At 41.5% G+C, this 25,631-nt stretch overlaps 3 protein-coding genes across 8 annotated transcripts in view; 1 reads left to right on the forward strand and 2 right to left on the reverse strand.

Moving 5' to 3' along the window:
- The window catches only part of afg2a (AAA ATPase AFG2A), a 125,042-nt gene extending 124,670 nt beyond the window's left edge, over positions 1-372 (reverse strand). For both annotated transcript variants that reach the window (XM_090219738.1, XM_021584047.3), the window contains exon 1: positions 1-372. In XM_090219738.1, the coding sequence (XP_090075864.1) occupies positions 1-169 (169 nt within the window). In that variant the 5' untranslated portion in view covers positions 170-372.
- Positions 300-15,588, forward strand: nudt6 (nudix (nucleoside diphosphate linked moiety X)-type motif 6). Of its 4 annotated transcripts, none has more exons than XM_021584050.3 (5): positions 300-875; positions 1,277-1,480; positions 11,865-11,920; positions 14,374-14,428; positions 14,939-15,588. In XM_021584050.3, exons 1-5 carry the CDS (start codon positions 608-610, stop codon positions 15,325-15,327), a joined length of 972 nt encoding a protein of 323 aa, XP_021439725.3. In that variant the 5' UTR covers positions 300-607; the 3' UTR covers positions 15,328-15,588. The 4 variants fall into 4 exon arrangements, with proteins under 4 accessions (XP_021439725.3, XP_090075866.1, XP_090075865.1 ...); XM_090219741.1 differs by having other exon boundaries at positions 517-875; positions 1,277-1,627; XM_090219740.1 differs by lacking the exons at positions 11,865-11,920; positions 14,374-14,428; positions 14,939-15,588 and adding exons at positions 3,683-3,788; positions 7,255-7,392 and having other exon boundaries at positions 464-875.
- Positions 13,907-25,631, reverse strand: part of fgf2 (fibroblast growth factor 2) — a 20,020-nt gene continuing 8,295 nt past the window's right edge. For both annotated transcript variants that reach the window (XM_021584053.3, XM_090219743.1), the window contains exon 3: positions 13,907-16,623. In XM_021584053.3, the coding sequence (XP_021439728.1) occupies positions 16,438-16,623 (186 nt within the window). In that variant the 3' untranslated portion in view covers positions 13,907-16,437. The remainder of the gene's footprint in view (positions 16,624-25,631) is intronic.

Here is a 25,631-nt window from a genome sequence, read left to right on the forward strand (position 1 = left end):
CTTTCTCAATGAATTCAATGACAGTGAACGAGTTGGGATTCTTGCTGCCTCCCCCCTCGTGCCCCGAGCTTTGCAAGCTAGTTGAGTCACTGGAGCCATCTCTCAGTCCGCTTGAGTTGTCACCTTCAATGACTCTCCTAACTTTACTTTTGTTTTTCTTTGAAGACATTTCTCTAATTCAATTTTGCAATAGCATAGCTACATGTATAACATAACTTTGATCACAAGCATGGGTGAATCCGCTAATATACACTTCCTGGTTAAAGTTCAGTTCCTCCTCTTTTACCGTAAAGCGTGTGGTTAAATGACGTAGTAAATGCTACTTTGCCACTCTGTTTACAATTTTGCGCAAAAACGGACGATGTATTGAAATAATATTTAGAAAATTATATATAGCTATATTATTATATAGCTTTGTATGATATGCTTTTAGTTGTTAGCAACTTACAATAACACAGCATGTAGCAAATATGTCCAAATAAAATCGAAGTACAAGTGTATTACGGTGTTTATGCAACTTCAGAGTGTTGACTTTTATGTAACCGGCGAGTAAATTCATATTTCACGGACGCGTTTTCATCTAAATATATTTAAAGGCTTTGGTAACATGGCAACGCTTACTCGCAAACTATTACCTCTTGTAAGAAACGCGCTTTCAAATCAAACGCGCCTCGCATACGCACATACAGGGTCAATGAGGGCTGTTCGAGCATTCACATGCTCAGCAAGCCTGTTACAACTACAGAATGAGCATGGGACAAATGTCCATGTTTTGACTGGGAAAGTGGACAGATTCGGCGGAGTGACAGTGAACCTCGGTGACAGTGATTTCCCGTCGAATATCAGCGAAGGAGTATTTAGTAGTCTACTACGAGGTTAGTATGGATAGATAGATGGACACGACTGTATGGTGTTGCATGCAGGCACCTTCTTGACTTGGACAGAAAAGAAGCAAACATGCATGACATGCAAGAACCTTGAAAATGCATAAAACAATGCATATTGCCTTATAGCCCAGCTAGTTTGAGGGCCAAAGAGGGCAGACAGATATCCTGGTTAATAAGTGATGATGCACAGTAACAGCAGTAGGGAAACAATCAATGATTCAATGGCACTTGTTAAAAACTAATACAAATAATTCTGAATATATATATTAGATTCAGATTCATTCTAATTAATATTAGACTTTGATAAATCTACACGGACATTGAAAGATGAATCTAGTCAGACATGCTCATTGACACCCTCTGACTGTGATGTTTTGTTTGCTTTTCAGACTCTTTGGCTCAGTGGAGGACAGAGGGCCGGGTGGCTGTCTGGCTTCATGTGCCCATCTCTTTGAGCCGCTGTGCCGCAGCAGCTTCTGCTCATGGCTTCACCTACCATCATGCCAAACAGGACCAAGCCATTCTGGCTCTGTGGCTGGGAGATGGGCAGAGCAGGCTGCCTGGGTTTGCTACTCATCAGATTGGAGTGGCAGGTACCCCAGGTCTACTGCCCTGACCTATATCACAGATTCATACTGCTCAGGATCAGGTGTTAGGTTCAGACCTCTGGGTCAGGTCTGCTTCAGGTTTCTTGAAGCCTTCTGCACACACACTCATGCCTTACTTGTGTAAAAATACAGGTAAGGCAAACCATCAGTTATTTCCACCTGTCACTGGATAAACTACAAATCTAGTTTGTGTTTAACTTGCAAACAAAATCTGTGATAGAGAACATTTTTGATGGTAGTTAAATCACCACCAGTCAACCACCAGGTGGCATGCTGTTGACTTTATTCCTCCCCAAAAGTGTATGCAAGCATGTCAGAACATGTCTGTGGAAGGAGGATGGCAAAAACCTGGTCCACATGGTCTGATGGCATGTTTCCAACAGTGACTTTGAATAACTCACCATTTATTTCTTCCACAAATTGAAGAGTTTTTGGACTGCTAAAGAGTATTTGTACCAACACAACACACATGGTTCCCAGTGGGGGGGGGGGGGGGGGGGAGTATCCAATTGTCTTACTTGAGTAAAAGTAAAGATACCTTTAATAGAAAATGACTCAAATGAAAGTCACCCAGTAAAATGCTACTTGAGTAAAAGTCTAAAAGTATTTGGTTTTAAATATACTTAAGTATCAAAAGTACATGTAATTGCTAAAATATACTTGATCAAAGTACAAGCATAAATCATTTCAAATTCCTTATATTAAGCAAACCAGACGGCACCATTTTCTTGTGGATCGACCAGGGGCACACTCCAACACTCAGATATAATTTACAAACGAAGCATGTGTTTTAGTGAGTCCGCCAGATCAGAGGCAGCAGGGATGACCAGGGATGTTCTCTTGATTAAGTGTATGAATTTGACAATTTTCCTGTCCTGCTAAGCATTCAAAATGTAATGAGTACTTTTGGGTGTCAGGGAAAATATATGGAGTAAAAAGTACATTATTTTCTTTAGGAATGTGGTGAAGTCAGTTGTCAAAAATATAAATAGTAAAGTGCAAATAACCCCCAAAAAACAACTTTAGTACTATAAAGTATTTTTACTTAAGTACTTTGTTTCCTTCATTAGCTAACTTAAACAGCAATTGAACTGTGAGAAAATCCACCTATTGTGTGTTAGTGTTCTCATGATACCAGAATTTGGACTTCAATACCGAGTACAGGTTTACTAACACAATACGAGATACCATCACGATACTCTATACTAAAATGATACCACGGTGAAAGAAAAGGCATATTAGCCAAAGTCACAATGGCACTTGATGCAGTGCTACGGCTCTTGTCAATCGTTGGGAATCTTTTGAGTTTAATATCCTTACATTTGAATTGCTTTGCCTCAAACATTTTCTGAGACAGCCATGTATGCATTAGTGAATCAATTATACAGTCATACAATCAATTTGACTTTGTTTCTACCAATCTAACTATGTAACAGAATAATGGTAATTTACTTGAATGGTAAATCTCTTGATAAACTGTGTAAATCAAGATGTAGCCTAGGCCTATCCACAATACAGGTGAATGCATATTCAATAGGAGTGTGTGCATGCATTGAGTTATTGAGACTCATTTCATGGGGCTACATGAATTCATGTAACTTTCTACTGGCAATTTGGCCCACTCTTCAGCACCAAACTGCTCTAAATTTTAAATGTTTGAGGGGTGACCTCCACCATCTGCTCTGGGGCGGCAGGCAGCCTAGTGGTTTAGAGCTCTGGTACTGGGGGCCTTGAACATTTGATTTATTTATTTCACCTTTTATTTAACCAGGTAGGCTAGTTGAGAACAAGTTCTCATTTACAACTGCGACCTGGCCAAGACAAAGCAAAGCAGTTCAACACATACAACAACACAGAGTTACACATGGAATAAACAAACATACAGTCAATAATACAGTAGAAAAAGTCTATATACAGTGTGTGCAAATGAGGTAAGATAAGGGAGTAATTACAATATAGCAATTAAACACTGGAGTGATAGATGTGCAAAAGATGAATGTGCAAGTAGAGATACTAGGGTGCAAAGGAGCAAGATAAATAAATACAGTATGGTGATGAGGTAGTTGGATGGGCTATTTACAGATGGGCTATGTGCAGTGATCTGTGAGCTGCTCTGACAGCTGGTGCTTAAAGTTAGTGAGGGAGATATGAGTCTCCAGCTTCAGTGATTATTATTTGTTTTTGCAGTTCGTTCCAGTAATTGGCAGCAGAGAACTGGAAGGAAAGGCGGCCAAAGGAGGAATTGGCTTTGGGGGTGACCAGTGAAAAATTCCTGCTGGAGCGTGTGCTACGGGTGGGTGCTGCAATGGTGACCAGTGAGCTGAGATGAGACAGGGCTTTACCTAGCAAAGACTTGTAGATGACCTGGAGCCAGTGGGTTTGGCGACGAGTATGACGCGAGGGCCATCCAACGAGAGCGTACAGGTCGCAGTGGTGGGTAGTATATGGGGCTTTGGTGACAAAACGGATGGCACTGTGATAGGCACTGTCTGCATCCAGTTTGTTAAGTAGAGTGTTGGAGGTTATTTTGTAAATGACATCCCCAAAATCGAGGATCGGTAGGATGGTCAGTTTTACGAGGGTATGTTTGGCAGCATGAGTGAATGATGCTTTGTTGCGAAATAGGAAGCCGATTCTACATTTAATTTTGGATTAGAGATGCTTAATGTGAGTCTGGAAGGAGAGTTTACAGTCTAACCAGACACCTAGATATTTGTAGTTGTCCACATATTCTAACTCAGAACCGTCCAGAGTAGTGATGCTGGACGGGCGGGCAGGTGCAGGCAGCGACCGGTTGAAGAGCATGTATTTAGTTTTACTTGCATTTAAGAGCAGTTGGAGGCCAAGGAAGGAGAGTTGTATAGCAATGAAGCTATTCTGGAGGTTCTTTAACATGGTGTCCAAAGAAGGGCCAGAAGTATACAGAATGGTGTTGTCTGTGTAACGGTGGATCAGCAAATCACCAGCAGCAAGTGCAACATCATTGATGTATACAGAGAAGAGAGTCGGCCTGAGAATTGAACCCTGTGGCACCCCAATAGAGACTGCCAGAGGTCCAGACAACAGCCCCCCGATTTGACACACTGAACTCTATCAGAGAGGTAGTTGGTAAACCAGGCGAGGCAGTCATTTGAGAAACCAAGGCAGTTGAGTCTGCCGATAAGAGTGTGGTGATTGACAGAGTCGAAAGCCTTGGCCAGGTCGATGAATACCGTTGCACAGTATTGTCTCTTATCGATGGCGGTTATGATATCATTTAGAACCTTGAGCGTGGCTGAGGTGCACCCGTGACCAGCTCTGAAACCAGATTGCATAGCGGAGAAGGTACGGTGGGATTCGAAATGGTCGGTAATCTGTTTGTTAACTTGGCTTTCGAAGACTTTAGAACGGCAGGGTAGAATAGATATAGGTCTGTAGCAGTTTGGGTCTAGAGGCAGGGTAGAATAGATATAGGTCTGTAACAGTTTGGGTCTAGAGGCAGGGTAGGATAGATATAGGTCTGTAGCAGTTTGGGTCTAGAGGCAGGGTAGGATAGATATAGGTCTGTAGCAGTTTGGGTCTAGAGGCAGGGTAGAATAGATATGTCTGTAGCAGTTTGGGTCTAGAGTGTCTCCCCCTTTGAAGAGGGGGATGACTGCAACAGCTTTCCAATCTTTGGGAATCTCAGACGATACTAAAGAGAGGTTGAACAGGCTAGTAATAGGGATTGCAAAAATTTTGGCAGATCATTTTAGAGAGGGTCCAGATTGTATAACCCGGCTGATTTGTTGGGGTCCAGGTTTTGCAGTTCTTTCAGAACATCAGCCATCTGGATTTGTGTGAAGGAGAAATGGGGAGGCTTGGGCGAGTTGCTGTGGGAGGTGCAGGGCTGTTGACCGGGGCAGGGGTAGCCAAGTGGAAAGCATGGCCAGCCGTAGAAAAATGCTTATTGAAATTCTCAATTATAGGGAGGAGGTGCTCTTGTTCTCCATGGACTTTACAGTGTCGCAGAACTGTTTTGAGTTTGTGCTACAGGATTCAAATTTCTGTTTGAAAAAGCTAGCCTTAGTTTTCCTAACTGCCTGTGTATACAGTGCCTTGCGAAAGTATTCGTCCCCCTTGAACTTTGCGACCTTTTGCCACATTTCAGGCTTCAAACATAAAGATATAAAACTGTATTTTTTTTGTGAAGAATCAACAACAAGTGGGACACAATCATGAAGTGGAACGACATTTATTGGATATTTCAAACTTTTTTAACAAATCAAAAACTGAAAAATTGGGCGTGCAAAATTATTCAGCCCCTTTACTTTCAGTGCAGCAAACTCTCTCCAGAAGTTCAGTGAGGATCTCTGAATGATTCAATGTTGACCTAAATGACTAATGATGATAAATACAATCCACCTGTGTGTAATCAAGTCTCTGTATGAATGCACCTGCACTGTGATAGTCTCAGAGGTCCATTAAAAGCGCAGAGAGCATCATGAAGAACAAGGAACACACCAGGCAGGTCCGAGATACTGTTGTGAAGACGTTTAAAGCCGGATTTGGATACAAAAAGATTTCCCAAGCTTTAAACAACAAGGAGCACTGTGCAAGCGATAATATTGAAATGGAAGGAGTATCAGACCACTGCAAATCTACCAAGACCTGGCCGTCCCTCTAAACTTTCAGCTCATACAAGGAGAAGACTGATCAGAGATGCAGCCAAGAGGCCCATGATCACTCTGGATGAACTGCAGAGATCTACAGCTGAGGTGGGAGACTCTGTCCATAGGACAACAATCAGTCGTATATTGCACAAATCTGGCCTTTATGGAAGAGTGACAAGAAGAAAGCCATTTCTTAAAGATATCCATAAAAAGTGTCGTTTAAAGTTTGCCACAAGCCACCTGGGAGACACACCAAACGTGGAAGAATGTGCTCTGGTCAGATGAAACCAAAATTGAACTTTTTGGCAACAATGCAAAACGTTATGTTTGGCGTAAAAGCAACACAGCTGAACACACCATCCCCACTGTCAAACATGGTGGTGGCAGCATCATGGTTTGGGCCTGCTTTTCTTCAGCAGGGACAGGGAAGATGGTTAAAATTGATGGGAAGATGGATGGAGCCAAATACAGGACCATTCTGGAAGAAAACCTGATGGAGTCTGCAAAAGACCTGAGACTGGGACGGAGATTTGTCTTCCAACAAGACAATGATCCAAAACATAAAGCAAAATCTACAATGGAATGGTTCAAAAATAAACATATCCAGGTGTTAGAATGGCCAAGTCAAAGTCCAGACCTGAATCCAATCGAGAATCTGTGGAAAGAACTGAAAACTGCTGTTCACAAATGCTCTCCATCCAACCTCACTGAGCTCGAGCTGTTTTGCAAGGAGGAATGGGACAAAATTTCAGTCTCTCGATGTGCAAAACTGATAGAGATACCCCAAGCGACTTACAGCTGTAATCGCAGCAAAAGGTGGCGCTACAAAGTATTAACTTAAGGGGGCTGAATAATTTTGCACGCCCAATTTTTCAGTTTTTGATTTGTTAAAAAAGTTTGAAATATCCAATAAATGTCGTTCCACTTCATGATTGTGTCCCACTTGTTGTTGATTCTTCACAAAAAAATGTTTTATATCTTTATGTTTGAAGCCTGAAATGTGGCAAAAGGTCGCAAAGTTCAAGGGGGCCGAATACTTTCGCAAGGCACTGTATGTGCAAGGCATCATGATATCAGCAGATTATCTGGTGTTTTGGAGTCCAATGTTCAACCCAGTTTCCTTTGAAGGCTGTGGGTCATCCAGCAGGACAACGACCTCAAACCCACATCAAAAACCACCCAGGAAAGATTCAACAATAAATACTGGACTGTTCTGGAGTGACCAGTCAAGAGTCCCCATCTGAATCACATCCATAACCTATGGAGAGAGCTGAGAACAGCAGTTGGAGGGCACCCGACAAACATTGAAGAATTAAAGCAGTTTGCTGATGAAAAGTGGGACAAACCTCCAGTAGAAAGGTTCAGCAAGCTCATTGATGGCTACAAGAAGCATTTGTCTGCAGCTATCTTGGCCAAAAGCTGTGTAACCAAGTGCTTGCTCTGGGGGTATCTATAATTTTGTCCATACCATTTGTCTTTATTTTCTCAATTAAAATTGTGAACTTAAGTTTACCAAAATAAAATTGGTTCTTTGGTGTTGAAAATCCAATAACACAGCAGTGACCAAAAGCTTTTTTAATTAAAAAAAATATATATATATATATATATATATTTGAGAAGAAATGGGGGAATTATTCAATAAAGGTACAAGGGTGCCCATATAATTGGTCGGAACTGTATGTCAGACCACTTGTTCATCGTAGGCGTAGGACATGCAGTGACTCCACACCAACCTACCCTTTCGGAAGAACAGTCTCACACATAAAGTCTATCAATATCCAAGCTGTCAACTGCAGCAGCCAATAATTTTACATGACCCACAATTCCCCTCTGTTGATTACTTGGTCTGCTGCCTCATTCCCGAGTTAACGAACGGACCCAGGAAACTTTTCCTCTCCACAGGCTAACCTAATGATGGCTTTTCAGTCTGGTACCCGGGCAATCTCCTGTGATGTGGTTGGCTGGGGATGACATCAATTTCCACACGGAATGCCAAGTTGAGGATTAGACAACCCATCCCTCGCCACACATCTGGGAAATTCATTCAAGGACTGGATGGTGTCCTGGTGAGACGCCAGACGGAAAAATAAGGGCCCATTTCCTTCCCCCCCGGAGCTGTCAACAGAAGCAAATAGTTGGCTGTCTTAGTCACAACCTGTTGGGGAAAAAAGTGATTTATTTGTCAAAAAAAGACTGCTCCCACTAGGCCGAATGGGATGGCAAACATTCCACAACTATTGCTGAGTCATCCTTTCTGTTTCACTATAGACTGTACTTGTTAATTCCTTGTAAAAGGCCCCATAAGCACTGTGAAGTTCGTAGGAGCACATCAAATTTGGTGTCAAATTGAAAGCTAATATTTTTGAGAAAGTGAGGCACACATACAAGCAAAGGCTTTGATTGCTGGTCAAAGAGATGGAAAGGGGCATCTAGCACTAACAGTCTTAAAAGGTGTTAGAAATACAGCAAAGTAAAGACCCCTGCCAACTAATATCAACATTTTATATTTTGTTTTTGGCAGAAATGATTGCCTATTGTCACTCTTACCAAAAACCCACATACAGTGCCTTGCAATAGCATTCAGACCCCTTGGATTTCTTAAAATGTTGTGTTACAAAGTGGGATTAAAATGGATTTAATTGTAATTTTGGTCAACAATCTAAACAAAATACTCAATGTCAAAGTGGGATACATTTTTAAGATATTCATTTTTTTTATTTATCTTTAAAATATATATAACTAAAATATAGTCCTTGCATAAGTATTCAGACCCTTTGTTTAGGCAAGCCTAAATTAGTTCAGGAATAGAATGTGGCTTAACAAATCACATAAGTTACATGGACTCACTCTGTGTGAAATAATAGGGGTTGGCATGATTTTGGAATGACACCCTTCTTCTGTCCCCTTTCCATCTGTAAGGTCCTTCGGTCAAGTATTGAATTTCAAGCACAGATTCAAAGACCAGGGAGCTTTTCGAAAGCCTCATAAAGAAGGGTAACATGGTAGATGGGTAACCAATAACAAATCAGACATTGAACATCTCTTCAAGCATGTTCAAGTTAATAATTATGCTGTGGATAATGTATTAAACCACCCAGACACATCAAATACACAGTTGTCCTTCTGAACTGAGCTGCAGGACAGGAATGAAAGTCTCCAGGGATACGGCGCAGGCCTATGCACAAGTGTTCAAAAATGCAATTTGCAGGAAACACCGTTCTAAAATGCACACTGCACATGCGAGCAAATTCATGGACAGAGATGGAATTATCGGTTAGAAATGTAGTAAAGGGGAGATCTATGCAACAACTATCATGGGTTGCTAATATGAACAAGATAGTGCCTTTGGCTGCTAGACAATGAATTAAAGTTTAAAACCAATAGAACAGGAGAGTGCATATGAGGAAGTCTTTATAAAATAATTGGCAACAGAGTTACCAAAAAATCTGTGACAATATGACTGCAACTGAATTGGCTACAATGGGAAATCATAGTAGTCACAAACCACAGTTTGGTCCCCTGTTGTTACAGTCCTCCCTTCCACTGGCATACTGTTATGTTCAGCTCATAACGGTTTTCTTTCTGTCGTCTGGTGGTCAAAGCAAGAGTGTGAAAACAGTCTGGAAACCCCTACCCCGCTCTCTCCAGTTTATGTCACCTCTTCTGGCTCTTACTGACACCTACCCATGAGTCCCCTCTTTCCATTTACTGTAACCAGTCCCCTCACAGACCATTGCAATTTGGTCAGTCTAAATCTGAACCAATCTTGGACGTCTATTTCATAACTTTGGACAGCACAGTACAATACAGAAAAGTAAAATATAGGGTCAGTACAGTATAACTTACTGTAGTGTACTGTATTGAACTCTACTGTGAACTCTACTCTACTACAGCTGCACCATTGCATAACCCCCCCCCCCCCCCCCTTTTTACACTGCTGCTACTCTCTGTTGTTAAGACACAAACAGCTTAGGCAATTAAGGTCACAGCTTTGAAAACTTAGGACACTAAAGAGGCCTTTCTACTGACTGAAAAACACCAATGTCCGTACTGTGAGACGCTTAAGACAGCGCTACAGGGAGACTGGACGGACAGCTGATCATCCTCGCAGTGGCAGACCACATATAACAACACCTGCACAGGATCAGTACATCCGAACATGACACCTGCGGGACAGGTACAGGATGGCAACAACAACTGCCCAAGTTACACCAGGAACGCACAATCCCTCCATCAGTGCTCAGACTGTCCGCAATAGGCTGAGAGAGGCTGGACTGAGGCCTTGTAGGCCTGTTGTAAGGCCGGTCCTCACCAGACATCACCGGCAACAACGTCGCCTATGGGCACAAACCAACCGTCGCTGGACCAGACAGGACTGGCAAAAAGTGCTCCTCACTGACGATTCATGGATTTGTCTCACCAGGGACGATGGTCGGATTTGCGTTTATCGTCTAAGTAATGAGCGTTACACCGAGGCCTATACTCTGGAGCGAGGTCGATTTGGAGGTGAAGGATCTGGGGCGGCGTGTCACAGCATCATCGGGCTGAGCTTGTTATCATTGCAGGCAATCTCAATGCTGTGCGTTACAGGGAAGACATCCTCCTCCCTCATGTGGTAGCCTTCCTGCAGGCTCATCCTGACATGACCCTCCAGCATGATAATGCCACCAGCCATACTGCTCGTTCTGTGCGAGATTTCATGCAAGACAGGAATGTCAGTGTTCTGCCATGGCCAGCGAAGAGCCCGGATCTCAATCCCATTGAGCACATCTGGGACCTGTTGGATCGGAGGGTGAGGGCTAGGGCCATTCCCCCCAGAAATGTCTGGGAACTTGCAGGTGCCTTGGTGGAAGAGTGGGTTAAGTTTGCTGAAAATGAACGCAGTTGACAGTTTATTTAGGATAAATCACCATGAAGAGAATGACATTTATCATTATGCATTTCTGTATAGTACAGATCAGAGACCCATGATGCCATTCTCTTGCATTCTGTTACTGGGTGTTAATTCACTTCACTTACTGTAATTCATTAACCAAAATATATATTTTTTTTAAACTCAAGGTGCATGTCATAGCTGATACCCCATTCTTTCTGCAGACATCTTTGAATCTTAATTCAGAGTAGATGTTTGGAAAACTTTGTCACACAAACTGTTTCTCACCTTTTATTTAATCAGGAAAATCGATTTTTACAAAAGAGACCTTTTAGTCTGTAATCGCAAGCCACGGTGGTTTATGATGGTCCAGAATTAATCGGTGTGCTACCTCACTATAGGGGAATGGATTGTCCTCCTTGCCAAATTAGAGCGAGAGTTGGCACAGCATAACACATTCACAGCAAGCGCAATCATTTCATGATCATTGCAGGTTTTTTGTTGTCTAAATTGCTAAAAATGTAGCCTCATAGAATACAGTCAACATTTCTCTCAAGTCTCCGATTGTTTTTTGAGTTGTGGTGGTGGCCTCTCTGGCAGCATGGCTAAAGCCCGGCCCCAGGCCACTCACTGCTCACTCCACATGGGTCAGTTTAATGAAACCTTTCATGTTCTCTCAAACCCAATAATTACCGCTCAACTCAATGCCAACTGGTTTCTAGTCAGTTTTCTGGAAGCTGTCTTCAAAGTTCTTTGGCTTACACACCAGCAATGATTAAATAATTAGCTTAATAACACTTTCATTATCATGCTGTTATGTCTGTATTTTCTTGGCTAGTAACTTATTTGATTTTGTCTATAAAAGGTGCAGTCGTTGATGAGTCAAATGGAAAGGTTCTCGTCGTTCAAGACAAAAACAAGGTATTGTACTGCTTCTCTGTATTTTATCAAAGGGGGACTGAACTTCCCGATTGGCCTCGTTTTTTTTTAGCTTTCTCTGATGAAATGCAGCGGCCGTGGCTGAAGCCAAACGAGTTGTCTTGGGTGTGTGGTTTAATGTGGGTGTCTCTTGTGTGTATGTTCACATGTGGCAATCATTTGTACATTCTCTCAGCCAAAACAGTACACAGTTAGTCACTCACCCTTCTAGATAACTTGAAACAGTCTAATCAGGTCTTTTGTTGGTTTGACTTTGTAACTAGCCCCAGAGATAGGCTATCCACTTTGTAAATGGGACAATATTTTCATGTTGCACACTTTTTAGTTGTCTCATTAAGTGCTTTCAGTATTTGTATGTGAATGTCTACAATTTATAGTGCGTTTGATGTTTTTATGTCATTGAAATTTAGCGCTATTGACATTTAAAAATATTTTCCCATGTACATTGTGTAATTTACTTGATGGTCCCTAACTAGCCCCCATAGGGATATTGAATGTCAAACCAAATTGACCGTGGGCATTAAGATTGGGTCGTGTGCAGCTGCGCTCCAAATTGATTATTACTTTGGGCAGGATTAAATAAACCCAACCCAAGGAAAACTGTTACGGTATCCCATTTTTTCCGAATTATCTCGCAAAGACTGACTAGACTGACTTTATGACTAAAAATATCCTATTTACACTTTGTTGTAAATTTGGACCCTAGATGAAATGTTTCATAATCCGTTTTCTACCAGAAATTATTTATTACCTTCAGTTGCTTTTAAAAAGTCCATATAAGGCAACAAAAAAAGTTTTAGTTCACCATTGCAGAAGAAAAATCGACTTGCATTCTAGTGATCTAAAAGATCTAGGGAAGCAAAGCTAAACCATTGTAAGACATATTATGGAAAAATACAACTTTTCAGTCACAGTCCAACTTCTGGACGTCAATGTGCTTCATCTAACTCTCATAATCCCCAATCGACACAGGGGTGAATGGCAGTAGTTGTTTCCTTCCTTCCCACTGCTATGAATGGCTCTCGTTATGTCTTTATTTAGGCAGTTTTCCTGGCATCTGCTGCCCCTCTGTCTGTCCCTCTCCATGGGGAGAATTACTCTCCTCTCAGACTTTACCTTGACTTCTGCTGCGGCACCATCTACCATAGCATAGCTCCTCACGTTATGCAACCTCAAGCAAACATTCTTAACCCATGCCGAGTACGCCACACAACATTTCCTACATTACAATAAAGTGTGGTCGCAAAGAATTCCCCTGTATTTCTAAAGCAATTTGCAGTGTGGAAGTATCAAAACATCACTCAATGGCAACTCGTTGGTTGAATATTTATCTGTGTTCCCAATCACTACAATAGATAAAGAGTGGTGCTTAGGGCACATTGTCTTGCGTGTTAGTTTTTTTTTAGGAAACAGCAGCGAGCAGTCAGTGTTTGGGAAGTGAGAGGAGTGTTTTTTATCTCCTGTCTCCTCATCATTTACTGGAAGAGGGCCTCTTTCACTCTGTCTGGCCTTTGGCCATCAACAAAGTATGGCAGGCTAAGCCCATCCAGAGCCGCTCTGGGGTTGTGTTTCCTGAAAGTGAACCCCTCTGGTTCATTATCACTGACGCCTGTGCCAAGACAGTAAATGAAAGGGATGCTGGGTAATTGCATTGTAGCTAGGTGATTTGTGATTGAAACAAGATACAATTTGTCGTGTTGAAATCTGATGAAGTAATGTGTAATGGGTTGATGTATGTTTTTAGAACAGGAGTCATTGGCTGTTTGCGATTTAAGAATTACGAGTGCAAGTTAGTCATGGTTCTTATTTGCTATTCGTTCTATTTGTTGTTATTCTTTTTTTACTTATCTGCTCGTGACCACACTCTCCAGATTAATTCAATGCCTAGACTGTATCAGATTACCCATATATAGAATCACAGCCACATTGCCAGAGCACATTTAGGTAAACCACACAAAACATGGTGTATATTGTTAAATGATAAGTTTATTCTTACATTGTTGTAAAACAAGTAGCTCCAAAAATAAAACAATTGTTTTTCAATAGCAAAAGTATATTTTGAATTAAAAATTAATCAAAAACTACAATAAATGTATTCAACAACTACATAATTTAACCAGCAGCGATCTGTCTTTAAATATATTTAAAGAGTGGTGAAAACACCAAACTTCATTGCTTCAATTTTTTTTTCTTCAAGAATAACATACAATCACATCAAAATGAATATTAAACTCATAGGGAAGATCCGAGTGCCTAACTTATAACATCAATGCATACATTTTACCAAAGTGTGGATTTAAGTTTGGATTTGGCCCTATGCACATACAGTTGTAAAATACTTATTAATGCTGAAGTACACTTTCAAAAATAAAATACTTGAATGCAGCCCAAATTTGAGTCCTAATACAAAATGTATTGTTGTGATTTTATTTTAGACAGTAAATGCATGGAAGTTCCCTGGAGGGCTCTCGGATCCAGGAGAAAACGTTGGTGAGTGACGCAACCACAACTTCATAATCCTGTATTGTAATTGACTGTACACAATACATTAAGGTATACCATACACAGAGAAACTGCCATCTCAGACCTTCACGTGAGCTACACTCAAGTATATACAGTATCTAAACAATTTGACTTAAAACAACTACTTCAAATAAAACTTTTACTAGTTACAAGTTCAACTTGTTTAACATTTTGAAGCAGCTTTGAAACAGACCCACCCTCTGAAGCAGCGTATGTGACTAAAATACATACATTGATTTCCCTTTATTTTTAACCATTTCATTTTCGTGACTTAACGTTCCATTTTTGTACTCGCATGCGTATCATACAAAAATGTTGATACAGAAATGTCAGTTATTCTGTGAGTATTATCATACAGTCCGATAGATCTACAGTACTGGAGTTTTCTTGACAAAGATCTTTTTTTTAAAGAACAGTACAAACATTAAATCCATGTATCCTCATCTTTTTTCCCCCCTTTCTTTCATTCTCTTCAAGGCACCACTGCGGTCCGAGAGGTCTTTGAGGAGACTGGAGTCCGCTCTGAGTTCAAGTCCCTTCTGAGCATCCGGCAGCAGCACAACCACCCGGGTGCTTTTGGTATGTCCGACATGTACATAATCTGCCGCCTCAGCCCTCTCACTCATGACATCAACTTCTGCACCCAGGAGTGCCTGCGCTGCGAGTGGCTGGAGCTAACCGAGCTAGCCAAGACACGCGCCACAACACCCATCACTAGCCGCCTAGCCAGCCTCCTGCTTCACGGCCTAAACCAGGGCTTTGACAAGATTGATCTGGCTATGGAGGAGCTGCCGGCTGTCTACTCAGGGAGGTTCTACCAGCTGTACCACAGGGAGCTGCCGCAGGTGCTAAAACACAAGGCCTGAGGACAGGGTCCGGCCTTGCCTAGCACAACGATGCTAATTGCACTAGCACGTCAGTGCTTGTCATATTAGCGTGTGGATGGTGTTTTACCATAATAATTGGAAGTGTATATTTATGGCAGACTGGAATATGTTTTTATAAACTGTTACTACGGAAGGAGGGTGTAGCAAATGGTACCGATGATGATCACTGTAAAGGACATTTTGCACAAATCACAAGATGTTCCTCGTCTGTAAAAAAATAAAAATACACAATTTGAAGAAATTGGCAACTCTGTTTGGGAAGAACCTCAGGGCCACTAAGTTCTAAAATCAAACAACTAATTTATAGAGAGGTAAAATATGTACTAGGTCTACTGTTTGTCTTGCAATGAGTTTAGTGTAATGGTGTGCTTGATTTAGCTTTGCCAACCCAATGTTCTATTTGAAGGTTTTATCAAGTAAAGTTCTGGGCATAAAAGCTAACCTTAACTGCCGTGCAGTAAAACTCTACTTTTTAAAGCCCAGAACTACTAAGAGGGATTTCACTTTTGTCTAAAATTATGTATTTCAAAATTGTTAAATGAAGAAAAATAAGCAGATTATCAAAGTACGATACAATATTTGAAGCAGCCTTAGTTAAACTCACATTTATATAGCTGAATGGCGAAGGTGCATAAAGATGGAGGACTTCAGATATGACATTGTTTGAGCACTATCCAGAGTTTTTAAACTACGGTGCGTGACATGGTTCAATGCACCAATAAATCAGCACAATCTACTTTTTCGTTTATTCAAATTGCCGCCTTCTTGGAGCTAGAATTGGTATCGTGTATACTGTACTAATGCCGATATTTAAAAAAAAAAAAATAGTAATGGAGAGTACAATACGGCGAACATAGCATATTAGGTGTTTGTAAGTACAAGGAGGGACAGCAAAAAAAAATGTAAATACATGGGGGCCACCAACTTCATGCACATTCACCATTGATTGAAATGCCTGCCATTGAAGAACCCAACTGCAGGGATGATGTCACTGAGGATGAGTGAGCTCTGTCTTTTTCATATCTTGTTTGTTTGTTTGCACTGCAGCCAGGCTGAGTTTTAAGATTAGTAAAACAAGGTGAGCTCAGCTCAGCGTCTGGCTGACATGGGGAGAAAGAGAATGGCTTTTTGGCCCGGTCCAGTTTTGGATCCTGACTTGTGCTGGCCAGTCCTTTTCAGCGCCACATACATGTCAGGGTACTTCCGAGAGCGGTAGGTGTTGTAGTTGTTACTCTCCAACCTCTCCATGAAGTAGCATTCATCTGTTGTCCGTCTCTGAAGAGGGAGAGAACGAAGAAAAAACATAAATTTCATATCTAGAGGTTAATTTAATACACTTGTTGGTCCAGTTGTGTTATTCGTGGATACGCTTGATCCAGTTTCATATTGTATACTGAACCAATGATGAATGTCAATGAAACGAAACACAATGGGCCGATTACCCAGACCCAGATTAATAAATCTACTCCTGGATTAAAAGCCATGTTCAATGGGGAATGTCCACCAGTGCCAAGCTTTGGGCAATGATGTTTATTCATAGTATTAAACAATAACTAATTTCATGTCATGTACATAACTTAGGTCCTAGGTCCTAGCTACCAGGGGTGGAACGTGGAAATACTAATAGTTGTAATGTTAACAAAATGTTTAATCAAAGCTGTGTCTCGGTCCTTATGACATTTAATGAAAATAAGCCATTTAATGTTGACAGCATTTAATATAGTTCCTTTTTACATGCTCTGTGGAGAAAGAGGAAAAGCTTGTAATGTTGACATTTTAATGACGTTGATTTACTCTGTAAAACACCTCAGACCTCAATACCCCCATTGTTTCAGTGGAGACTCCAGAACAGTCAACTGCTTTTTAATGTCACACACTAATGAAGATATTCTTCAGTAGTTCAACAGAAATTTTGCCAAGCCAAAGAGGTGTGAATTTATTTTTTAAGTAACTTAATTTCAAGTGCACAAATCCATATTCAGTGTTCAATAATATATTTCCTGTATAGTTTTTTTCATTACATGAGTATGAATGGGAAAACTCACACTGTTTCCACAATGTGGAAGACCTGATGACATCAATCACATCTGTCTCAAATCTATGTTGCCAGCTGAATTCTCTGCCCATGTCCTATCCAACAAGAGGGGGCCTGTTTTCCATTCAACCATGGCTACCTATAAAGGAGAACTGTTATGGCCTTAACCAACCCTACAAGGAAGCATTTCCTGGCACTTACAACAGGCATGGGAGAACCCAATAGGAAGTTCAATTCAGAGGTTAGGGAAACAGTAACTATATTAATTTATTTTTAACTCAAATCAATCCCCATGACCTAATATTTTCTAAATATATTGTATGAATATAGTCTATCCAAACAGTGACATATGACAGTGATATCATGGAAACTTTGCTCAGGATTAGATCTATTATTAGGGGAAAGAGACTTGAGGTGAAAAGAACAATGCTTGTACAGCAGCTTGTGACCCTGTACATAAGACTGGTGAGTGTGGCTAAGTAAGGACAAATAATACAATCCCAAACACATAGCAACCTACTTCCAGCAGGCTACAACTAAACTGGAGCTTTCCCTCACCCTGCGAGCAGCTTCTGAGTGATTGACCACATCAGTGATGGTGCAGTGCCTGTAATGTGTCTACCAGTGAGTGCCCAGCGGCTAGCCTGGTTACTCATTAGGAAGTGACAGGAAACACTTCCTGGGGTTTAAATACACGGTGGAGGAGCCCTCTGAACCACAAAACCACGTAAGTCAGTCATCACTGCTCACACTTCTACAGTAGTCCAGAAGTACAGTGGGGCAAAAAAGTATTTAGTCAGCCACCAATTGTGCAAGTTCTCCCACTTAAAAAGATGAGAGAGGCCTGTAATTTTCATCATCGGTACACTTCAACTATGACGGACAAAATGAGAAAAAAATCCAGAAAATCACATTGTAGGATTTTTAATGAATTTATTTGCAAATTATGGTGGAAAATAAGTATTTGGTCAATAACAAAAGATTATCTCAATACTTTGTTATATACCCTTTGTTGGCAATGACAGAGGTCAAACGTTTTCTGTAAGTCTTCATAAGGATTTCACACACTGTTGCTGGTATTTTGGCCCATTCCTCCATGCATGATCTCTAGAGCAGTGATGTTTTGGGACTGTTGCTGGGCAACACGGAATTTCAACACCCTCCAAATATTTTCTATGGGGTTGAGATCTGGAGACTGGCTAGGCCACTCAAGGACCTTGAAATGCTTCTTACGAAGCCACTTCTTCGTTGACCGGGCGGTGTGTTTGGGATCATTGTCATGCTAAAAGACCCCGCCACGTTTCATCTTCAATGCCCTTGCTGATGGAAGGAGGTTTTCACTCAAAATCTCACGATACATGGCCCCATTCATTCTTTCCTTTACACGGATCAGTCGTCCTGGTCCCTTTGCAGTAAAACAGCCCCAAAGCATGATGTTTCCACCCCATGCTTCACAGTAGGTATGGTGTTCTTTGGATAAAACTCAGCATTCTTTGTCCTCCAAACACGACGAGTTGAGTTTTTACCAAAAAGTTATATTTTGGTTTCATCTGACCATATGACATTCTCCCAATCTTCTTCTGGATCATCCAAATGCTCTCTAGCAAACTTCAGACGGGCCTGGACATGTACTGGCTTAAGCAGGGGGACACGTCTGGCACTACAGGATTTGAGTCCCTGGCGGCGTAGTGTGTTACTAATGGTAGGCTTTGTTACTTTGGTCCCAGCTCTCTGCAGGTCATTCACTAGGTCCCCCCGTGTGGTTCTGGGATTTTTGCTCACCGTTCTTGTGATCATTTTGACCCCATGGGGTGAGATCTTGCGTGGAGCCCCAGATCGAGGGAGATTATCAGTGGTCTTGTATGTCTTCCATTTCCTAATAATTGCTCCCACAGTTGATTTCTTCAAACCAAGCTGCTTACCTATTGCAGATTCAGTCTTCCCTGCCTGGTGCAGGTCTACAATTTTGTTTCTGGTGTCCTTTGACAGATCTTTGGTCTTGGCCATAGTGGAGTTTGGAGTGTGACTGTTTGAGGTTGTGGACAGGTGTTTTTTATACTGATAACAAGTTCAAACAGGTGCCATTAATACAGGTAACGAGTGGAGCATAGAGGAGCCTCTTAAAGAAGAAGTTACAGGTCTGTGAGAGCCAGAAATCTTGCTTGTTCGTAGGTGACCAAATACTTATTATCCACCATAATTTTCAAATAAATTCATAAAAAAAATCCTACAATGTGATTTTCTGGATTTTTTTTCTCATTTGTCTGTCATAGTTGAAGTGTACCTATGATTAACATTGCAGGCCTCTCATCTTTTTAAGTGGGAGAACTTGCACAATTGGTGGCTGACTAAATACTTTTTTTTGCCCAACTGTACCTCCGCTCACTGCTAACAAACACTTGAAAAAAAGGGTCCCAAAAGTTTTTCTACCAAAATCATTTTTATCTGAAGAACACTTTTTGGAAAACAAGGGTTCTTTGTAAGACAGACTTTTACCTAGGGCCTTTTTTCACCCTAAAAACCATTTTGGGAAGACAAAATGTTATTTGATGATTCTTTAGACGCCAATAAATATTATTTGGAAGGAAAGATGTTTCCCTCCCCCCTTTTAAATAGTGCCTGAGTATTAGTGTTTAACTCAGTGTTTACATTTTAACATCAGCAGTTTAGCTAATCTGATCAATTTTAAACGGTAGGTGTGAGAATGTTTGAAACTGTACCTATATTATTGGAATATTTGTGCATGTACACTAGATGACCAAAAGTATGTGGTACCTGCTCGAACATCTCATAAAAAAATAATGGGCATTAATATAGAGTTGGTCCCACCTTTCCTGCTATAACAGCCTACACTCTTCTGGGAAGGCTTTCCACTCAATGTTGAAACATTGCTGCTGAGACTTGCTTCCATTCAGCCACAACAGCATTAGTGATGTTGGGAGATTAGGACTGGTCACAATTGGCGTTCCAATTCATCCCAAATGTGTTTGAGGTTGAGGTCAGGGCTCTGTGCAGACAAGTCAAGTCAAGTTCTTCCACACCGATCCCGACAAATAATTTCTGTATGGACCTCGCATTGTGCATGGGTGCATTGTCATGCTGAAACAGGGAAGAGCCTTCCCCAAACTGTTGTTACAAAGTTGGAAGCACAGAATCGTCTTAGAATGTTATTGGGTCAATAATGTAGTGTTAAGATCTCTCTTCAATGGAACTAAGGGGCCTAGCCTGAACCATGAAAAACAGACCCAGACCATTATTTCTCCTCCACCAAACTTTACAATTTGGACTATGCGTTCGGGCAGGTAGCGTTCTCCTGGCATTCGCAAAACCCAGATTAGTCCGTCGGACTGCCAGATGGTGAAGTGTGATTCATCACTCCAGAGACGTGTTTCCACTGCTCCAGAGTCCAATGGTGGCGAGCTTTATAACACTCCAGCATGGTGATCTTAGGTTTGTGAGCGGCTGCTCGGCCATGGAAACCCATTTCCTAAAGCTCCCGACGAACAGTTGTTGTGCTGACGTTGCTTCCAGAGGCAGTTTGGAACTCGGTAGTGAGTGTTGCAACCGAGGACGCGGTTCAGCACTCAGCAGTCCCATTCTGTGAGCTTGTGTGGCTTACCACTTCGTGGCTGAGCCATTGTTGCTCCTAGACATTTCCACTTCACAATAACAGCACTTACAGTTGACCAGGGCAGAAATTTGTTGGAAAGGTGGCATCCTATGACAGTACTACTTTGAAAGTCACTGAGCTCTTCAGTTAAGCCATTCTACTGACAATGTTTGTCTATGAAGTTTACATGGCTGTGTGCTCCATTTTAAACACCTGTCAGCAACAGGTATGGTTAAAATAGCACTAATTTGAAGGGGTGTCCACATACTGTTTTATATACAGTGCATTCGGAAAGTATTCAGACCCCATTCACTTTTTCCACATTTTGTTACATTACAGCCTTATTCTAAAATGGATTAAATAAAAATTCCTCAATCGACACACAATACCCCATAATGACAAAGCAAAGTGTTTTTTTTGTTTTCCACATTTATTAAAAACAGAAATACCTTCTTTACGTCCACTACCAGTCAAAAGTTTAAAAACACCTACTCATTCAATGGGTTTTCTTTATTTGTACTATTTTCTACGTGGTAGAATAGTAGTGTAGACATCAAAACTATGAAATAACACATGAAATCATGTAGTAACCAAAAAAGTAACCAACAAATCATTCAAATCATGTTAAACAAAACATATTCTTCAAATAGCCACCCATTGCTTTGATGACAGCTTTGCACACTCTTGGCATTCTCTCAACCAGCTTCATGAGGTAGTCACCTGGAATGCTTTTCAATTAACAGGTGTGCCTTCTTAAAAGTTAATTTGTGGAATTTATTTCCTTCTTAATGCATTTGAGCCTATCAGTTGTGTTGTGACAAGGTAGGGGTGGTATACAGAAAATAGCCGTATTTGGTAAAAGACCAAGTCCATATTATGGCAAGAACAGCTCAAATAAGCAAGGAGAAATGACAGTCCATCATTACTTTCAGACAAATTTAAATAACCTTGAAAAGTTTCTTCAAGTGCAGTTGCAAAAACCATCAAGCAATATGATGAAACTGGCTCTCATGAGGACCGCCACAGGAATAGAAAACCCAGAGTTACCTCTGCTGCAGAGGATAAGTTCATTAGAGTTACCAGCCTCAGAAATTGCAGCCCAAATAAATGCTTCAGAGTTCAAGTAACAGACACCTCTCAACATCAACTGTTCAGAGTTGACTGTGTGAATCCGGCCTTCATGGTCGAATTGCTGCAAAGAAGCCATGACTAAAGGATACCAATAAGAAGACAAGACTTGCTTGGCCCAAGGAATACGAGCAATGGACAATAGACCGGTGGAAATGTGTCCTTTGGTCTGGAGTCCAAATTGGAGATTTTTGGTTCCAACCGCAGTGTCTTTGAGATGCGATGTAGGTGAACGAATGATGGAGGAGGTGGTGTTATGATATGGGGGGTGCTTTATTTAGAAATCAAGGCACACTTAACCAGCATGGCTACCACAGCATTCTGCAGCAATACGCCATCCTATCTGGTTTGGGTTTAGTGGGACAAACACGTGTTTTTCAACAGGACAATGACCCAACACACCTCCAGGCTGTGTAAGGGTTATTTTACCAAGAAGGAGAGTGATTGAGTGCTGCATCAGATGATCTGGCCTCCACAATCCCCCGACCTCAACCAAATTGAGATGGTTTGGGATGAGTCTGAACGCAGAATGAAGGAAAAGCAGCCAACAAGTGCTCAGCATGTGGGAACTCCTTCAAGACTGTTGGAAAAGCATTCCAGGTGAAGCTGGTTGAGAGAATGCCAAGAGTGTACAAAGCAGTCAAAGCAGCTTTAACACTTTTTTGGTTACTACATGATTCCATGTGTGTTATTTCATAGTTTTGATATCTTCACTATTATTCTACAATGTAGGAAATAGTCAAAAATAAAGAAAAACCCTTGAATGAGGTGTTCTAAAACGTTTGTTTGAAGTATTAAGACCCTTTACTATGAGACTCGAAATTGAGCTCCTATTCCCATTTATCATCCTTGAGATGTTCCTACAACTTGATTGGAATCCACCTGTGGTAAATTCAATTGATTGGACATGATTGGTCCATATAAGGTTGCAGAGTTGACAGTGCATGTCAGAGTAAAAACCGAGCCATGATGTCGAAGGAATTGTCCGTAGAGCTCGGAGACAGGATTGCGTCGAGGCACAGATCTGGAGAAGGGTACCAAAAAAAGTCTGCAGCATTGAGCTTGCCGCCCAGCCAAACTAAGCAATCGGGGGAGAAGTGCCTTGGTCAGAGAGGTGACCAAGAACCCGATGGTCACTCTGACAGCGTTCCAGAATTCCTCTGTGGAGATGGGAGAACCTTCCAGAAGAAAGCCATCTCTGCATCACTCCACCAATCAGGCCTTTATGGTAGAGTGGCCAGACGGAAGCCACTCCTCAGTAAAAAGCACATGACAGCCCGCTTGGAGTTTACCAAAAGGCACCAAAAGGACTCTCAGACCATGAGAAACTAGATTCTCTAGTCTGATAAAACCAAGATGGAACTGTTTGGCCTGAATGCCAAGTGTCACGTCTGGAGGAAACCTGGCACCATCCCTACGATGAATCATGGTAGTGGCAGCATCATGCTGTGCGGGTGTTTTTCAGTGGCAGGGACTGGGAGACTAGTTAGGATCGAGGGAAAGATGAACAGAGCAAAGTAGTACAGAGAGATTATTGATGAGCACCTGCTCCAGAGTGCTCAGGACCTTAAACTGGGGTGAAGGTTCACCTTCTAACAGGACAATGACCCTAAGCACACAGCCAAGACGATGCAGGAGTATCTTCGGGACAAGTCTCTGAATGTCCTTGAACATCTCTGGATAGACCTAAAAATACCTGTAAAGCAACGCTCCCCATACAACCTCACAGAAATTGAGAATATCTGCAGAGAAGAATGGGAGAAACTCCCCAAAAACAGGTGTGCCAAGCTTGTAGCATCATACCAAAGAAGACTCAAGGTTGTAATCGCTGCTAAAGGTGCTTCAACAAAGTACTGAGTATTCTAAAAATACATGTTTATAACTGCAAAAATGTCTAAAAACCTGTTTTTACTTTAGCAATGTATTATTGTGTGTAGATTGATGAGGGGGAAAACGATTGAATCAATTTTAGGATAACGCTGTAACGTAACAAAATGTAGGGAAAGGGGTCTGAATACTTTCCAAATGCATTTTACATATAGTACTGACATAGAACTCATGGCAAAGATATCAACTGGTCTTTCACATTAATATTTGTGATTTTATTGAGCAGGGAGTTGAGTCTGAGTGAACCAACAGCAAATTGGCCAGTCCTACCTAGTTTTTTTCAGTTCTTCATTTCTAGTGATTCAGAAGTTAAATTAATACTCGTTGACTCAGCGGTGTTAAAGAACTCCAGTCTTGGTCTTAATAAGCCGAGTTAAGTGTGAGAGTAAAACACTCAAAACCATGCCCATCATCATATTTCCCAGCATGCTATATTGCAGGTTGATTTTCAGAATTGTTTGTTTCAATTTCTGTGTTTTTGTATTGATTGTGTAGAATAACATTAATCGTACAAACATAAATCATTTTTGCTGGAAAAGGAGAGGGTTATAATTGGTATACACCAGAGGTGCAGAGACCGATACATAAACCTCAAATTGCTGAAGAGCCTGTACCAAAGCGAGCGTCTCCTTCTCGTTAGTAGTGTTTTTGATATGAGGCCAATTTCGTTGAAAAGTACACCGCTGGCATCGGTGTACAGACAAGACAGACGCTGGAAATCCGGAGCAAGCAGATAGCACCGGCGCTAGAGACCAAAAGGGTCTTTTTCTTCTCAAAAGCCTCCTGACAGTCGGGGCTCCAACAGAAAACTGGTCAAATTTGTAAGTGGCGCAACAACCTTGGCAAAGTTCTTGCAAAAAGCCTGGTCGTAGCCAGTCATTCCCAAGAATCAGCATAGTTCCTGGCAAGAAGCTGGCACTGGGAAGTTATTGATGGCCTCCACTTTTTCCAGGACCGGTCGGACTTTCCCTTGCCCCACCACCTTCCCGAGATATTTAACTGTTGCTCAGGCAATTTTGCTCTTTGTCAGGATAACTGTCAGGTTGGCAGCTGCGAAACGCCTGACTAGACTCAATATCCTGAAGGTGCTCAATATCCTGAAGGTGCTGGGGCCTGCCAATATTCCTTTAGCAGATCCAACTTGCTAACGTACTTAGCAGCGCCAACACAGTCCACACGTCGACCCTGAGCAAAGGGTACGAGTCCAACTTTGTAACGGCGTGGAGTTTCCGAAAATCAGAACAAAACCACAGGACCCATCCGCCATAGGTACTAATATACAGGGCGAACTCCACGGACTGTTACCATATTGTGCAATGCCTTGCTCAAGAATATACTGTACCTCACTGCGGAGTTTCTCTCTCATTTCAGGGTTCACTCGACTGGCAACTACATTTACTTCACACATTCCTAGAGAAAATATTGTACTTTTACACCATACATTTTCCCTGACACCCAAAAGTACTTGTTACATTTTGAATGCTTAGCAGGACAGGAAAATGGTCCAATTCACACAACAGAATATCCCTGGTCATCCCTACTGCTGCTGATCTGGCAGACTCACTAAACACACAAGTGTTGGTGTGCCCCTGGCTATCGTAAATAAAAAACAAAAAAATGGTA

Source organism: Oncorhynchus mykiss, chromosome 25 (genome assembly GCF_057628025.1).
Source record: "Oncorhynchus mykiss isolate SJ-2025 chromosome 25, ASM5762802v1, whole genome shotgun sequence".
Classification (NCBI taxonomy): Eukaryota; Metazoa; Chordata; class Actinopteri; order Salmoniformes; family Salmonidae; genus Oncorhynchus; species Oncorhynchus mykiss.